Here is a 19,023-nt window from a genome sequence, read left to right as displayed (position 1 = left end):
AGCGTAGCAGACGATCACGGACCGACTGAATGCGTAAGTAGCCTAAATATATACATTAACTGACCACTGCTCTGAACTGAAACCGTCATAATCATTCCATTCAAGGATTAGACTACTAATCATTTGCACAAATTAACAGTTGTACTCTTTGCCTTAAAAGTAAGCAGAAGATAATGTTACTCAGGAAATTTACCATGAAGATCAATTTTCTACAATGCTAGAGTATGATGCGTAAATATCTCTTTCACTCTGTTCCTCCCTCTCTCTCATGGGCTAAAATATACATTTCCTAAGTCATATTAACTTCCACTGCTCGCTTTTAATGCAAAGTGTACAACTGTTTGCTTTTGCAAATGACAAATGACTCATTGAATGGTTTCAGTTACGAGCAGTAGTTCATTAATGTATATTTTTATCATTCAGTCGGTCCGCTATTATCTGCCATGCTTTTTCTCGCATTTTTTTTTAATTGTTTTATAGAGGACGAGTTTCCTTCTCTACATATTATATTCCTTGCTCCCTTGTGGACATAGAAAATAAAGACACTGAAGAAATTGGACTCTAAAATCTAGAAACTATAATGATAATTAAGTGATAAATTCTATGCACACTGTAAACATGAATGGAAGAGAGTATATTCATCAGTTATTTCCCCCCCAGCTAAATATAAGGTCAAAAACCATTGAGGTGTTCTCTCCCTGTTGTTACATGAATATACAGTAGCCTACATCACTAGATAGTTACTGGTCCAGTGAACTAAGAATATAATTTGGGAGGATTGTACAATTAGGATATGTTCTTTAAATTGTACAATCCTCCCAAATTATAGTCCCAGTTTACTGGACAACACAATTTGTGTGCTAAGAATGCCAAATACAATGCACATGGAAGAGGAACAAACATGATCCTTATTGTTAAATAATTAAAAAAAATGAATCAACTAAAATAATTCAAGGTGCATTGGTCAACTATAGAAATGTACAGCGTTGTATGTATTGCCCTTAGTAACAGACTTCATTTAAAACACATTTGAAATTGTATCAGCCTTTTCTAATTATCTCAACAACTGCCATAATATATTCATCAAACTTCTAAAAACAATATGAACAGCAGTCTTCATACAGCAATATAACAGTAACGATGACTGTCACATGAATAATTATTTAAAAAAATTATGGTCCCAACTTTAAATAATAACAGTACTTAAATGAACAGCAATATGCACCTGTTGTATTTTAATCCAGGCTGATAACAATAGGGTAAAACCACTGCTGCGTGATCAGAAAAGGCTCCAGGATTAAATAAATCCTGGCTGTTAGCCTGGTTGGGAGCAGGCTAGCTGTACAGAATAAATCTCCATGGTGATTTATGTGCCTCCACTTTCGTGAAACCGAGTCAAGGCTTAAATTATCCAGGATAACTGATAAATCCCGGCTTAATCCCTTATCTTGGTTTTGTGAAACAGGCCCCTGGTGAACATCCAGCCAAACAGCAAAAAAAGGTTACTGCAGGAGCGAACACTGTTGCACCTGTTTTCATCTGCTGACTTGAAGCTCTACAGTGTGAAGTTCTTTTTATTCTTGGGTAATATTTTGTCAATGAAATGTTCCCAAAAATGAAGTGGAACAAGAAGCCTTATAGAAAAATGTAGGGCTTTGTTTATACTAATCAAATCTCACAAACATGCACCTACTAATGTACAGGCAACACTTATCAGGCTGAACCTGAGCGATTTACAGCAAGTTTGTGCAGTTAAGAGGACTTGCTGAATCCAACTTGGAACACTTGGAACCTCACAGCAAAGAGTGAGGGTTTCAGGTATGGGTATGAAAATAATGTTGCATGAAGTCTATTGTGTTTAGACAGGAGGAAAGAGCTTCGGTTAGGGACTGTTCGTTATTTAATTAAGGGGCCAAAAAAAAGACGTGACCCTCCCTCGTCAGTAATAATTTTCCTATGACCCTCCCCTTGTGTGCAAGTTTGCACTTAGCAAAGAAGTACAGATACCATTTGATTTTTACAACCATGACATACAGGAGTTAACCTCTGCTTTCTCATCTTATACATCCCACTCCTCTGTTATGGTGTGGTGGCCATTTCAGTAGATTTACTCACTAACATAGTTGTGGAAACACAATAAGCATGTAAACTAAATGCACACTTCATGCATTACTGCATTACTTCAGATACTAAGTTACTCCTCTAGTAAACTAGTATTCATATGAAATAAAACAATAAAACATTGAGACCATTCAGCAAAGGACGCTGGGATATAACCAATTCAACACTGATTGCTATGGACTTGTCACTATCGTCATTGTATATTTTAGCACATAGGTAAAGCTGCCGAAGCTGAACATTATATTCCAAAACACGTGTTTATTTTTAAAGCAGATTTTAAGTTATATTGTAACATGTTGGATGACCCTCCCCTCAGCATAAAATAAAAAGACATGACCCTCCCCTATTTTCCTCCGGTGGTCCATTCCATAAATACCAAACGGTCCCTTATGACAGGAAACTTGTGAATGGACAGATGTGTTTGAAGCACTTTCCATGGATCCTCCTTTCCCTCTATGAGTTGTAGATGATGATGATCTTTTTATCAGTTGCCTGTGTGACAGATTCATTTCTGCCTTCAGAACCCATCTAGGTATGGATGGGGACACCCAGGGGGATGTTCCATGGGCCCTCAGACACCATCGGATTCCCACGAGAAACCAAATACAGCTGTACTACTCCTTTTCTGACACCGCAGCCGACCTAAAGCTGACACCAGCAGGGTATGTAAATGTGGGAACATGTACAGAGACTCCTTGAGTTTTTTTCATTACTGCCTGAGAATTTATTTTGGTCTATCATTCTTCGACATCTGTCAATCTTCTTGTACGAATTGGGTGTACATCCAGATGTGTGGAGGACAGCGCGGCCCAGTTCCAGAGGCAGCTCATCCATATCCGGGCAGTGACACTGAAGGAGGAGGGGGACCGAGAGCAGAGCAGGACCAAAGAAGAAGAAACCTGTTTGAACGGGCAGGAGGAGGTAGAGCTCAGCTTGGACCCCCATGTCCTGATTAGCTATCACAGGGGCCCGGTCCTGATAGGACAGCCAATCAGAGTGTCTGTGAATCTGAGAGCCAACTTCAGTGCTGAGTTTGTTGTCATAAGGTAAACAAAATGAGACCAGTGCTAGAGTTTGATCTTCTTATCATGCTGCCAACACACTCCTGTAGTTTGACCCTGACGGTCTGTGTGTGTGTGTGTCCAGGCTGAAGGTGAAGAAGGGCTTGGTGTCGATGGTGGCCCAAAGGACTATGATCTCTGACCTGTGGGCAGTGAGCCTGGAGAGAAGCCAAGGCTCCAAACATGACGTGGTGTCCATCCTCTGCCACAAACACAGCACACGCAAGCACACGCACAGGTAGGTCAGGAACTTATTCCACCTCAGTTCAGTGTGTCAATGAACCATCACAGTCAAAATTGTAGACAAGCAAATGGACCAAGTTTCTTTAGCTAATCTCATGATACAGATGAAAATATAGTAGCCAGCAGTGTTGTAGTCAAGACCACCTAAACCAAGACCAAGTCATCACCAAGACGAGAGTGAATCGAGACCAAGACAAGCCAAAGACTTTGAGGGGTTGAGACCAAGTCAAGACCAAGACCACGGCAGGGCGAGACCGAGTCAAGACCAGACCAAACAACTAACACATTTCAATCTAGAAATTAGTCAAGTTATTTGAAGTTTTACATCCAATCACAGTAGCGATGTTAACACATAAATCAGACAATACACAGGCAATTTAGTGATATCCCTGCAGTCGTGGTCTTGACTGGTCTTGAAATACAATCTCGAATCCTCTTCATCCGAGACCAAGACAAGACAGGATAAAAATGTGGTTGATTCCGAGACGAGACCCAGACCTTCAAAAAGTGGTCTTGAGACCGGTACCAAGTACTACAACACTGGTAGCCAGCACATTTTACTATTCAGACAGCCAAAGGTTTAAACAAAGACCATTTCTGTGTGGCCCTGCAGTCCCACTCTCCTTCAGCAGGTAGCGTGTCTGTCGGTGGACGGCCGGAAACGGAGCTTCGGTGTTGCCATGACGGTGTCTGCTAACTGGTTTGTGGAGTACTTCAACCCCCTATCACCACACGGGGCAGCAGTGAGCAGCTTCTCATTCGCTGATCGACACATCGTTAGCATCATTCCCATCACAGAGGTACTTCATACATTGATTCATTCATCCATCCATCCATTCATTCATTCATCCATACATCCATTCATCCATTCATTCATTCATCCATCCAGTCATTCACTAATTCATTCATGCATTCATTCATCTACACATCCATCCATCTATCCATTTATTCATTCATTCATCGGTCCTTCCATTCATTCATTCATCCATCCGTTTTTACAGGACAACAATTTGACAGTTCACTATGAGGACACATTATACTTATATTCACCACCATGCACAGACACACACACACACACACACACAGACCAGGGTATGCTGTCATTACACTCTCATAACTCGAGCACTCAGAAATTCATGGTCGAGTTTGGAGGATGGTGAATACAGAGATCAGTAGTACCAAAGATCCTTTATACTAAAGATTAGTCATTACAAGTAGCACCAATAGTATGAAACGGTCCTGCAGCGTTCTTGACATGACAACCAATCACGGTCCAGTATTCAATTTACACAGTGGGATGTGGAAACTTGAAGCCTGCAGCTCACAAACATTGAGAATGTAGGAGACATCTTGTGTCCAGCAGTTTAAAGGGTAATTTCTTTTTTGTTTTTTTTAACCTGGACCCTATTGTCCCATGCATGTGTGTCTAAGGAAATAATGTGAAAAGAATCTTTGAAATTGCTCTTTATACAGCTAGGCTTTTTTTCTACCAAAAATGTTTTGAGTGGGTCAAGGGGTACTTGGATGAGAAAATATTTCAAAGGGGGTACATTATTGAACAAAGTTTGAAAACCACTGCTCTAAAGTACAACAGACAAACAAAAAAATCCAAAGAGCATAGTAAAGACCTATTATTAAAAGCCCAAAGAGCAGCAGAATGCTAACTGGTCTTCTGCTCCAGCACACCCGGGCCCAGCTGGCGCCTGTCATCCCCACACACCTGATGCAACACAGGGTCACATGACAACCAGTCAATAGGAAACCATTCTGCATTACATATTCTCGTCCAGTGGCAATATGCAGTACCAGTGCAGGAAATGTTTTAATTATTCAACCACATTGTCCTAGCCTTAGAGATACTTAAGGACATACTTTATGGGGTTATGTTGCCATGGCAACATTCTCTGATGTTAACCAGGTACTTCTAGTTGTTATTATATCTTAATCATACTAATACTGTTTGCCATGTGCAAATAATAAAGAAATGTCCCATTGAATTGACATCCACCTAGTCCATTTACTAGCTTCTTCTGGAGCTTTCAACACAATCACAGGCTACAGTCAGAAACATATATGCAGAAATATTCCATATTAACAACTTGCATATGTGTGTGTATATGCATATATATATACAAATTTACACACACACACACACACACACACACACACACACAAATAGTTGAGATCTGTAAAGATCCATCCAATCTGATCTGTTTAAAGATACTGTTTTTCTCTCCTCAGAGTAACACGATCATCAATACAGCCATACTGACCAACCAGCGTGTGTCGCTTCCTGTCATTGTGCTGGCCATAGACCGGGATGGAAAGGTGTCAGATGTCACCTCTGCAGTCACATGTCACTCTACCAACGAGGACACTGTCAAGGTGCAACACAGTCAAGTCAAACAACCAGTCAGTTAGAGTAGGGGAGGAGCTAATGACATCTGTGTAATGTTACATAAGGTGTGAGATCATGATGATGAAATCTGTTTTTATTTGTGAATACTGACTGGAAGTCATTATGTTAAGCTTCTTACTGTCACAGAGGCATGTAGTAACTAAACCAACGATCCAAAACATCTACTTATATAGATCATATCCTCACTAACTCAGTGGAGTTATATCAATGCCAGTAGGTTGTAGTGATCATAACTTAGTGACAATAGTGAGGAAGATAAGAGTTCCTAAAGCCAGACCCAAGGTCTTTGTTTAGAGATCTGCCAAAAAAACAGTCAAGTCGTTGTTCATGAAACCAAATCAATGAGCTGAGAGAGGCTTTTAAAAACTCTGTGTCGCTGAGGGCATCGGCACAGTTGGTGATAACTCTCTGTGGGTTTGTCACTGTAACCTTTCATTTAACCAGTGGATGACTTCTACATGTTGATTACTGCAGCTTTAAATAAGTGATACTGTTATAGTTTAACATTTGATTATAACACAACAAAATGACATCCTTAAATCGCCAGTGTAATGGTGTCTCCACTTGTATTCTGTCTGTCTCAATGGTAACCACAGGTGTCCAGCGATTGCTCCACCCTCTTTGTGGATGGCAGTGAGTCAGGGTTGGGTAACACCTGTGCAGTGGTGGAGTTTCTACTGGGCGCGCTCAGTGGCTCTGTGTGTTTGGAGGTGTGGGCTCCTTCAGTGCCCCTGCGAGTGTCTTTGGCAGACCCCGTTCTCAACGCCATCGATGGCTGGAACCATTTCACTGATAAAGGGTAGGAGACTGACGCTTCACTGGGCTTTATTTAAGCTCATTTATAAGCTTGTGTCTGTGTGTTTCTCTACATGAAGAGACCCACTGCAGAGTATTCAATGGACAGGCTGTGAAACCCTAGCAGTCAATTTCAAGCACTCTTTGGCCAAAAAAGAGAAAAATATGCTACAGTACAATACTTGTTTTTGTAACTTTTCACCAAAGAGGGTCTAAATGTAAGGCCATCAAAATGGATATAAAAGAAAAACCATGATGCTGAGCACACTACAGTAAGATGATATCCACAAGTAGTCTACATACAGTAATGTATAGACATACTCGTATTAGACTAAGAGTAAGATTTGTTTAGTGTCATTATTGTCAGAAAGGGCTCTGGAAGGTGCCCTGTGGAGTTCTCAGTAACACTTTATAATAAATATATATATATATATATATATATATATATATATATATATATATATATATATATATATATATATAAAATAATTAATAGATGGTAAATTGATAGTTAATTAATCTTTAGTTAATTGCCATTTTACTGTTAACAAACAATGAAATTATAATTAATAATGTTTACTTTACTAATTATTAGTAGTGCTGTAAATTAACAGTTTATTGTAACACACATTATATCCCTCATATACTATATTAGGTATCTGAAAAATGATTAAAAAATGTTTGTGAACCTTTAAGAAACCATTTTTAAAACATCTATAAACAAGATGGACCAGATATTCCTAACACTTTGTCAGTGGTTACTAGTTGGTTTGTAAACCGTCTATAAACAGTGTCTGGATGGTTATTATAAAGTTGCAACAGATGACTATAATACCTTGTTAAATAGTTAATAAATACTTTGTAAACCATCTATAAACATTATTTAGATAGAGAGTTAATACTTGTCAGTGGTTACTAGTTGGTTTGTAAACTGTCTATAAACAGTGTCTGGATGGTTATAAAGTTGCAAAAGATGACTAATAACTTGTTAAATAGTTAATAAATAGTTTGTAAACCATCTATAAGAATTATTGGAATGCCTATTATAAAGTTGAAACTGATGGGTAGTTTATAATAATTAGTTAATTATAAATAAGTGGTCTATAAAGCATGAAGTTACTTTATTTGGTACACTTAAATATTTTATTAATGGTCCAAAAAAACAGTGATTATTTGTGCACTGATAATATAATCTAATCAGTAAATTGAACCCAGTTGTGAAGAAAGTCATTGTCATGCAACAATGTACCGCAGATTAACCAAGTTGAGTGGAGACGAGAATAAAGGGATTACTAAACAAAGTTAATACAAAAACTTAGCAAGGGCACCTTAATTTTTAAATTAATGATACAAATACAATAACGTAAATACAGGGGTAGGGGTACTTTAGAGGCCCCAATAACAATAAAAGACCCAAAGCGATTAACATCACAAGCTCCAGAAACTTGACATCATTTATTTATATTTATATTGCTTAGCAATATCGTGGAGCAGGCGTCCTAGTGGACAACTATGGTGTTTTTTACCCAACCATTCATTCCACACGATCACAATCAGATGGTCTCTGAGCAGGTCCTCCGTGCGATTCCCTCTGAGTCTACTGATTGTCTTCTTGTAGCTCCTCCAGGCCCTCTCAATGTGTTGAGTGTGGCAGCCCGTTTCAGCATTGACATATGTCACGCATTGACATATGTTAACTGTGTAATGCCTGTATCCAAATGCAGGCAGAGCCTGACGGTAGGCCCGCCACTCATCACTTAATATTGTGGATCCAGTACGAACGTGGTGGAGAATCAGTGGGACTTATATCCCCATAAGTATGGATTCACCCCCACCACTGCGTCCACAGATGCTTACCGTTGGTGCCATAACTGGAACAGATTTCAATACAATCTTTTATAATTTGCTGTGACCATTTATGACCTCTTGATGAATAACTTTTTATTTGTGGTGGCAATTACTGCATCTCCTTACAGCCATGCAGTGACGAAATTTAAAAATAAATCTATACATGGACAATACATTTGTCATAATGACCTAGTCTGGAAATTTTGAATTTTCTTTTATTTAAATTTTTTTTTAAATGTTGTCCATTTCTCCTTTTACTGTAGACTGTTCAACTGTCTATCTGTAATCCATTACAGTTACAGAGAAAAAAAATTAATTAAATGACAGTTACTATAAAATCAAAATGTTGGTAATTATAAAGTTATAACACCATGGCACACAATTTGTGAGTAATAAAAAAAGTATAAAACTAATAATTGCACATTTATAACACTGGACAGAATGCTGAGTAACCTTACAGCTGCTAGGTAGCATGTAATTGTTTACGTTCTGCAACTGTTTCATGCATTCTGATTCCTTAATATATTGTTATAACTTTGGGGTCAAAGCAACCAACTCATCATGGAGAGACATGGAGAGGCGTGATTGGGAGGAACGGCCTCCCTGATCTAAACCAGAGTGGTTGTTTGTTGTTGGACTTCTGTGCCAGTCATGGATTGTCTATAACGAACACCATGTTCGAACATAGGGATGCTCATAAGTGTACTTGGTACCAGAGCACCCTAGGCCAAAGGTCAATGATCGATTTTATAATCGTTTCATCTGATCTGAGGCCGTATGTTTTGGACACTCAGGTGAAGAGAGGGGCAGAGCTGTCAACCGATCAACATCTGGTGGTGAGTTGGGTCAGGGTGTGGGGGAAGACTCTGGACAGACCTGGTAAGCCCAAACGGGTAGTGCGGGTAAATTGGGAATGTCTGGAGGAGGCCCCTGTCCGACAGACTTTCAACTCACACCTCCGGCGGAGCTTTTCGTGCATCCCTGTGGAGGCTGGGGGCATTGAACCCGAGTGGACAATGTTCAAAGTTTCCATTGCTGAAGCTGCGGCGAGGAGCTGTGGTCTTAGGGTCTTAGGTGCCTCAAGGGGCGGTAACCCACGAACACCGTGGTGGACACCGGCGGTCAGGGAAGCCGTCCGACTGAAGAAGGAGTCTCTCCGGGATATGTTATCCCAGAGGACTCCGGAGGCAGTTGCAAGGTACCGAAGGGCCCGAAGGGCTGCAGCCTCTGCAGTGAAAGAGGCAAAGCAGCGGGTGTGGGAGTGGTTCGGAGAAGACATGGAGAAGGACTTTCGGTCGGCACCAAAGTGCTTCTGGAAAACCTTTCGCCATCTCAGGAGGGGGAAGCGGGGAACCATCCAAGCTGTGTACAGTAAGGATGGGACGCTGTTGACCTCAACTGAGGAGGTAATAGGGAAGTGGAAGGAGCACTTTGAGGAACTCCTAAATCCGACTATGGTAGAGGCAGAGCTGGAGGATGATGGGGGAGTGTCGTCAATTTCCCTGGTGGAAGTTGCTGAGGTAGTTAAACAACTCCACAGTGGCAAAGCCCCAGGGATTGATGAGATCCGTCCAGAAATGCTTAAAGCTCTGGGTGTGGAGGGGTTGTCTTGGTTGACACGCCTCTTCAACATTGCGTGGAAGTCTGGGACGGTGCCTAAGGAGTGGCAGACTGGGGTGGTGGTTCCCCTTTTCAAAAAGGGGGACCAGAGGGTGTGTGCCAATTATAGGGGATCACACTTCTCAGCCTCCCTGGTAAAGTCTACTCCAAGGTGCTGGAAAGGAGGGTTCGGTCGATAGTCGAACCTTAGGTTGAAGAGGAACAATGCGGATTCCGTCCTGGTCGGGGAACAACGGACCAGATCTTTTCTCTCGCAAGGATCCTGGAGGGAGCCTGGGTGTATTCCCAACATGTGCTTTGTGGATCTGGTGAAGGCGTATGACCGGGTCCCCCGGGAGATACTGTGGGAGGTGCTGCGGGAGTATGGGGTGAGGGGGTCCCTTCTCAGGGCCATCCAATCTCTGTACGACCAAAGCGAGAGCTGTGTCCGGGTTCTCGGCAGTAAGTCGGACTCGTTTCAGGTGAGAGTTGGCCTCCGCCAGGGCTGCACTTTGTCACCAATCCTGTTTGTAATATTTATGGACAGGATATCGAGGCGTAGTCGGGGTGGAGAGGGGTTGCAGTTCAGTGGGCTGGGGATCTCATCGCTGCTTTTTGCAGATGATGTGGTCCTGATGGCATCATCAGCCTGTGACCTTCAGCACTCACTGGATCGGTTCGCAGCCGAGTGTGAATGGGATGAGGATCAGCACCTCTAAATTGGAGGCCATGGTTCTCAGCAGGAAACCGATGGAGTGCCTTCTCCAGGTAGGGAATGAGTCCTTACCCCAAGTGAAGGAGTTCAAGTACCTTGGAGTCTTGTTCGCGAGTGAGGGTACAATGGAGTGGTATTACATTCAATTTATCACACCTTTGTGACGAAAAGAGAGCTGAGCCAGAAGGCAAAGCTCTTGATCTACCGGTCAATTTTCGTTCCTACCCTCACCTATGGTCATGAAGGCTGGGTCATGACCGAAAGAACGAGATCCAGGGTACAAGCGGCCGAAATGGGTTTCCTCAGGAGGGTGGCTGGTGTCTCCCTTAGAGATAGGGTGAGAAGCTCAGTCATCCATGAGGGGCTCGGAGTAGAGCCGCTGCTCCTTTGCGTCGAAAGGAGCCAGTTGAGGTGGTTCGGGCATTTGGTAAGGATGCCCCCTGGGCGCCTCCCTAGGGAGGTGTTCCAGGCACGTCCAGCTAGGAGGAGGCCTCGGGGAAGATCCAGGACTAGGTGGAGGGATTATATCTCCAACCTGGCCTGGGAACGCCACGGGATCCCCCAGTCGGAGCTGGTTAATGTGGCTCGGGAAAGGGAAGTTTGGGGTCCTCTGCTGGAGCTGCTACCCCCGCGACCCGAGACCGGATAAGCGGACGAAGATGGATGGATGGGTCAAAGCAAACCCTATAGCAGTGGTTCTCAACCGGTGGGGCCCGCACCCCTGCGGGGGCGCAGACACTCTCCTGGGGGGGCTCGCTACAGGATGGGAGGAAAAAAAAAATCACGTAATGTAACTACACGTCGCGGCGACGCACGCTGTTCGGTCGTGGCTGGGTAGCGTTGCATTTCCTCCCCGACTCATTTCCTGGTTCTCCTTCTCCATAAACAACATGAGATCAAGGAGAGGGTTAACTTTTCCTGCTCCAGATTTCCCACCGTGGTCAGAAAGAACAGTGGAGACACTTTGTTTCTCTCACTATGACTCTAGAGTCGGTACTCGCTCTAAAGCTAAACGCCGTCACTCTCTCACTTCTCCCTCTACCACACACACACACACACACACACACACACACACACACACACACACACACACACAAACGCACACACGCCGGCTCACGCACACACCAGTGCACAAGTATAAACATCAGGCCACTTTTGTAGGTTATGGAGAAAGCTCTGCGTGGAGCCTCCGCACTGTAAAACAAATCATCCTCCTGGCGACTTTTTTGTCAAAAGCGACTAGCGACAAATCTAGCAACTTTTACTGGTGTTATTGGAGACTTTTGTGGTGTTTGGAGACTCGAAAGCACGTATCACTCTGCAGTTATGTGCTCAACGAGCAGCGGGTGCTGCCGTGAGCCCCTCCCCCGTCCAAAAGCTCTCACAGGCGGTCAGTGTTGGGCAAGTTACTTCCAAAATGTAATACATTATAGATTACTAGTTACTGTCATTTGAGAGTAATTAGTTATATTAAAATATTACCTGGAATATTCCTCTCTAACGTGCGCTCTCTGCCCAATAAAGTGGAGGAATTACAACTGCTGTTGGGGGGAAACAGGGACTTTTCTTCATCTGCTGTTTTGTGTTTCACGGAGACGTGGCTCTGTGGAATAATACCGGACTCTGCGCTGCAGCTGGCAGGCTTCCAGCTTTTCAGAGCGGACAGAGACACGGACCTCTCCAGCAAAACTAAAGGTGGAGGAATCTGTTTCTACATCAACAGCGGTTGGTGCAACGACGTGACAGTGATCCAGCAGCATTGTTCTCCTGACCTGGAGTATTTCATCATAAACTGTAAGCCTTTTTATTCACCCCGTGAGTTCCATTCATTCATTCTGGTCGGTGTTTACATCTCACCGCAGGCCAACGTGCAGGACGCGCAGCGCATGCTTGCCGACCAGATACTGTGTGTGGAGCGGACCAACCCGGACTCCCTAGTTATTGTCCTTGGTGACTTTAATAAAGGGAACCTCACTCATGAACTCCCTAAATATAGACAACATATTAAATGCCCGACCAGAGAGGAGAACATTCTGGATCACTGTTACACCACAGTCAGGGATGCCTATCACGCCGTCCCCCGTGCTGCACTGGGACACTCTGACCACGTCATGGTCCACCTGATCCCCGCCTACAGGCAGAAACTAAAGCTCTGCAAACCTGTAGCGAGGACATCAAGGAAGTGGACCAGTGAGGCTGTGGAGGATCTCCAGTCGTGTTTGGATTGTACTGACTGGGATGTGTTCAGAACTGCTACCACCAGTCTGGATGAGTACACAGAGGCTGTGACGTCATACATCAGCTTCTGTGAGGACTGCTGTGTTCCATCAAGCACCAGGGTGAGTTTCAACAATGACAAACCCTGGTTCACAACCAAACTCAGAAGAAGAGGAAGACTCGTTCAGGAGTGGGGACAAAGACAGATTTAAAGAGTCAAAGTACAAATTTAGCAAGGCAGTGAAGGAGGCTAAACATCGGTACTCTGAGAAGCTCCAACGCCAGTTCTCAGCTAATGACTCTGCGACTGTCTGGAAAGGACTTAGGCAGATCACCAACTTCAAGCCTAAAACCCCCCACTCCTTCAATGACCGACACCTAGCCAACGACCTGAACGAGTTCTACTGTCGATTTGAAAGACAAAAGGACAGTCCTGACACCATCCCCCACGACACCTCCCTACAGCTACAGCCACTGTGCATCACCTCCACCTTGCCCACCTCAGCAGGGTCCTGGGCCCCCCCACCAATGCCCTCCTTAAAGGTCCCCTCCACCTCCACCCCCCCTCCCACCTCAGTGACGACTCTCTCCATTCACGAGAGGGACGTCAACAGACTCTTTAGGAGACAGAATCCCAGGAAAGCTGCTGGACCGGATGCTGTCTCCCCATCCAGCTTGAAGCACTGCGCTGACCAGCTGTCTCCAGTGTTCACAGACATTTTTAACACCTCACTGGAGACATGTCACGTGCCAGCCTGCTTCAAGACCTCAACCATAATCCCTGTCCCCAAGAAGCCAAGGACCACAGGACTTAATGACTTCAGACCCGTCGCCCTGACCTCTGTGGTTATGAAGTCCTTTGAGCGCCTTGTGCTTTCACACCTCAAAGACATCACCGACCCCCTCCTGGACCCCCTGCAGTTTGCCTACAGAGCCAATAGGTCTGTAGTTGATGCAGTCAACCTGGCCCTCCACTACATCCTCCGGCACCTGGACTCCGCAGGAACCTACGCCAGGATCCTGTTTGTGGACTTCAGCTCTGCCTTCAATACCATCATCCCGGCTCTGCTTCAGGAGAAACTCTCCCAGCTTGGTGTGCCTGACTCCACCTGCAGGTGGTTCACTGTCTTCCTGTCTGACAGGAAGCAGCATGTGAAGCTGGGGAAACACGTCTCCGACTCACAGACCATCAGCACCGGATCCCCCCAGGGCTGCGTTCTTTCTCCTCTGCTCTTCTCCCTGTACACCAACAGCTGCACCTCCGGTCACCAGTCCGTCAAGCTTCTGAAGTTTGCGGACGACACCTCCCTCATCGGACTCATCTCTGATGGAGACGAGTCCGCCTACAGGTGGGAGGCTGACCACCTGGTGACCTGGTGCAGGCAAAACAACGTAGAGCTCAACGCTCTCAAGACAGTGGAGATGGTTGTGGACTTCAGAAAGAACCCAGCCCCACCTGCCCCCATCACTCTCTGTGGCTCCACAATCGACACTGTGGAGTCTTTCCGCTTCCTGGGAACTACCATCTCCCAGGACCTCAAGTGGGAGCTGAACATCAGCTCCTTCGTCAAGAAAGCACAACAGAGGATGTACTTCCTGCGGCAGCTGAAGAAATTCAACCTGCCAAAGACAATGATGGTGCACTTCTACACAGCCATCATTGAGTCCATCCTCACATCCTCCATCTGGTATGCTGCTGCCACTGCCAAGGACAAGGGCAGGCTGCAGCGTGTCATTCGGTCAGCTGAGAAGGTGATTGGCTTCAATCTGCCGCCGCTCCAGGGCCTATACGCCACCAGGACTCTGAAGCGTGCTGGAAAGATTGTGGCTGACACCTCCCACCCCGGACACAAGCTCTTTGAGCCACTCCCCTCTGGCAGGAGGATGAGGTCCATCAGGACCAAAACCTCACGCCACATAAACAGTTTTTTCCCCTCCGCCACTAGCCTTCTAAACAAGGCTCGGAATCCATCCTGACTCTCTCCACACCCCACCTCTGGCTCCTCATGCCACTGTACCTACTCTGCTGTAGCGTCCCTTTTCACTACTGTTTAACTTATTTTACTATTTATTTAAATTTATTTTATCGTTATTAATACGTACTGTGTGTATATGTTTATACTTATATTGTTTATATCTTTTTATCCTTCTTATATTTGTATGTGTGACATGCTCCAACAACACCATGACAAATTCCTCGTATGTGCAACGTACTTGGCAATAAAGCCCTTTCTGATTCTGATTCTGATTACTGTCTCTGAATTGTAATGCGTTACACTACTTTTGCATTACTTTTGAGTTACTTTCAGTTTGATTTGGCAGCTAGCTTGTGAATTTCACCACCGCATCAATAAAGTCTCCTCTTTATCCACTTTAATACATCATAGATTATTCATATTTTGTATAATTAATATAAATATGCAAAGTAACTAAAGCTATACAAAATAGATAAGTAAAACGTATAATAGGCAATTAGGAGAAAATGAAAATACTCAATTTAAAGTACGGCATTGTTGTAAAATGTTTGTTTATAGCACTTCAATAAGAAATTCATGTTGTTTAGGTTAAAACACTAAAGGAAATGTTCAATTATAGTGTGATTAAAACTCACTATTAACATTATTTACAGTACTTGATTTACAGCTGATTTGTGAAAAGGTAGCCTACACAACCTTATTTAACAGTAATTTTTTTTAAGTAAGTAAGTTTTACTGCGAACCGTCACAGGAAGTGCTTTTATTTTGAAGTAGGCTACACGGAAGTTGTCTGTTGTGTAGCCTACTCTTGCTAGCTTACTGAGATGCAACATGTCCGTCAGGCTCAAGTTGTTCACTTTCTTGTTTGTAAAACTGCAACATATTGAACAGTAAATGGTCACAGTAAAAGACAAGCGTTTTTGGTCGTCATTCAAAGCCATTCCACTATAGGCATCGTTACTCTCCACGGCTGATAAAAATGCAATGATATTTACGTGTAGCAAGCCTCAACATTAATTCCCGACATGTTTATATCTGTCAGCCGCTGACGTACCGTCACCTGTTGGGACATACATGCTGTCCGTACCGTCTCTGGTTCTGGTTCTGACCACGGGAACAGAAACAGGACAGTTCAGTTCAACGCAGCGTAATAACTCCTGAAAATAATATCCATCTCGCAAATGTATTTGTCTCTGCAGTCATCTCAACCATCAAATACAGCGACAGGAAAATAATATGGCTTTTTTTTTCCTGTGAAGAAATGTGTCGGTGTTGGTGAATTCTTAAAAAAAACAATGCTAAATGTTGCGTTAAAATGCGTTGTAACTCGCGTTACTGAGATTGTAACGAATATAATATTACCGAAATTTAATTAGTAATGCGTTATATTACTGCGTTACAGCAAAAAGGAATACATTACTGTAATTGCATTACTTTTGTAACGCGTTACTCCCAACACTGCAGGCGGTCAGTCTCTCAGTGGCCGAACGGCGCAGTCCCAGCCTGCAGTCAGAGCAGAGAGGAGACACACACCACTCCGTGTCCAGGCTGCACACACGCACACATCGTTACATCATAGCCTCAACTTTATTGAAAACACAATTAATCCACATCCAAATTATTTCAAAACCAAACAAAATGGAAAGATTTCTAGTGAGGACCAACAAGGCAACCAACGCACCACCAGCTGCAAAAAAGCTTCGAAGGTACAATGAAGCTTACCTGGCTCAGGTCGCACATTAACATCGCCTACCTGCAAGCTTCTGTAAAAAATGCAGATGATATGCCTACTATTAGGCCTAGTAATAATAACAATAATAAAGCATAAATTCATATCAGAGGTCTGGTGCCAATTCTAATATTAGTAATAATAATGTATTAATAATAATAATAATAATAATAATGCCTGCAAGCTCACATTAGAAGTCTGGTGCTACTGCCAATTATAACAATAGCCTAGTAATGATAATAGGCCTATCTACCGCTACTGATAATAATAATAATTAAAGCTGCAAGCAGCGATGGACGGGCCCTCGCTCCTCTGCGCGCGTCGGGGTCACCGGCGGTCGCTGCTCCTTGCGACCGTGCATTTGCGCGGCACTCAGACACCGCAAATCGTCACCAATGAAAAGGGAACTCCCTGCTGCGTTCAATGATACCTCACACAAGACTCTACCTTAGATGGTTCAAATGTTATGAAAGGGGGCGTGGCTTAAGCATAGGGGGCGGGCCAAACCATCACCAATGAAGAAGCAACTCTCTGCTGAGTTCAATGACACCTCACACAAGAATCTTCCTTAAATGGGTCACCAGTTATAAAAAGAGGCGTGGCTAAATTATAGGGGCCGGGTCAACCCATCACCAATTAAAAAGGAAGTCTCTGCTGAGTTCAATGATACCTCACACAAGGGTCTACCTTAATCGGTTCAAATGTTATGAAAGGGGGCGTGGCTTAAGCATAGGGGGCGGGCCAAACCATCACCAATGAAGAAGGAACTCTCTGCTGATTTCATTGATACCTCACACAATGGTCAACCTTAAATCGTTCAAATGTTATGAAAGGGGGTGTGGCTTAAGCATAGGGGGCGGGCCAAACATCACCAATGAAGAAGCAACTCTCTGCTGAGTTCAATGACACCTCACACAAGACCCTACCTTAAACGGTTCAAATGTTATGAAAGGGGGCGTGGCTTAAGCATAGGGGGCGGGCCAAACGATCACCAATGAAGAAGGAACTCTCTGCTGAGTTCAATGACACCTCACACAAGACTCTACCTTAGATGGATCAGCATTCATGAAAGGGGGCGTGGCTTAGGCATAGGGGGCGGGCCAAACCATCACCAATGAAGAAGGAACTCTGCTGAGTTCAGTGACACCTCACACAAGACTCTACCTTAAACGGTACAAATGTTATGAAAGGGGGCGTGGCCTGAGTAAGTGGGCGTGGTTATATTATAGGGGCCGGCTCATTATCATATGTAGACCACACATTCTAAGTTTCATGTAAATCGGATGATGTTTGTCATATAAGGCGCATTTCCTGTTGCCAGCGGGGGGCGCTATGACCAAAAGTCAAATATGGCCTGTAGGTGTCCTCAGGCCTGGACCCTTGTCAATCGTGAGAATTTTTCGGGCAGATACGACAACGTACACTTAAGTTACAACAATTTATTTGTTCATCGCTCAACACTCAAAATGGCCGCCACGCCACGCCCACACCGTCAGACGAAAAGTTTTTCTTTTAATAACTTTTCATCTTTAAGGTGTTGGGATGATAGAGACCAAGTTTGAAGTACATCGGATGAAATCTCTAGGAGGAGTTCGTTAAAGTATAGCACCTTGACTTTTAGGCCTACTTCCTGTTGCCACTAGGGGGCGCTATGACTTTAAGTAAATATCGGCCTTTATTTGTCCTCAGGGTTGGACTCTTATGAATCCTGAAAAGTCTCGAGCCAATCGGACAATGTACACTCGAGTTACACCCACTTCCTGTTTCGGCAGCGAAACGCACAAAATGGCCACCCCGCCACGGCCATGCCCTATGACGAAAAGTTTTTCTTTTAACAACTTTTCATCTTTAATGTCTTAAGATGGCTCAGACCGAATTTGAAGTTGATCGGATGAAATCTCTAGGATGAGTTCGTTAAAGTACGACATGTGGAAATGGCCAAAATCGCACTAATTTCGAACTTTGAAATCAAATTCAAAAAACTTCCTGTTGGGCTTAGGGTATGGCTTCAATGACGTTTTTTGTACATCTTAACATGATACATATGTGTACCAAGTTTCGTGAGTCTACGTTAAACGCACTGCAGGGGCTCAATTTTTTTAACATTGTAGGGGGCGCTAGCGGGCCATTTTTGCGCGCCTATTCCCGAAACCCTTAAAATACGTAAATTTTCACCAGACTTGATGCGACCGCCAAATTTGGTGAGCTTTTAAATATGTTAAGCCCCTCAAAAAGCCAATTCATTTGCCGGGAAAATAATAATTCCTTAAGTTTCAATAGGGCCTTCGCCGCTGTCGGCG

At 43.8% G+C, this 19,023-nt stretch overlaps 1 protein-coding gene across 2 annotated transcripts in view; it reads left to right on the top strand.

Annotated features, from left to right (window-relative positions):
- Positions 1-19,023, top strand: part of tmem132a (transmembrane protein 132A) — a 65,669-nt gene that overhangs the window by 17,386 nt on the left and 29,260 nt on the right. For both annotated transcript variants that reach the window (XM_031293594.2, XM_036000621.1), the window contains 6 exons: positions 2,643-2,783; positions 2,910-3,167; positions 3,268-3,420; positions 4,039-4,225; positions 5,667-5,810; positions 6,441-6,643. In XM_031293594.2, the coding sequence (XP_031149454.1) occupies positions 2,643-2,783; positions 2,910-3,167; positions 3,268-3,420; positions 4,039-4,225; positions 5,667-5,810; positions 6,441-6,643 (1,086 nt within the window). The remainder of the gene's footprint in view (positions 1-2,642; positions 2,784-2,909; positions 3,168-3,267; positions 3,421-4,038; positions 4,226-5,666; positions 5,811-6,440; positions 6,644-19,023) is intronic.

Source organism: Sander lucioperca, chromosome 4 (assembly GCF_008315115.2).
Source record: "Sander lucioperca isolate FBNREF2018 chromosome 4, SLUC_FBN_1.2, whole genome shotgun sequence".
In the NCBI taxonomy this organism is placed as follows: domain Eukaryota; kingdom Metazoa; phylum Chordata; class Actinopteri; order Perciformes; family Percidae; genus Sander; species Sander lucioperca.
The sequence above is the reverse complement of the archived record's forward strand: the minus strand, read 5'-3'. Positions and strand labels throughout refer to the sequence as shown.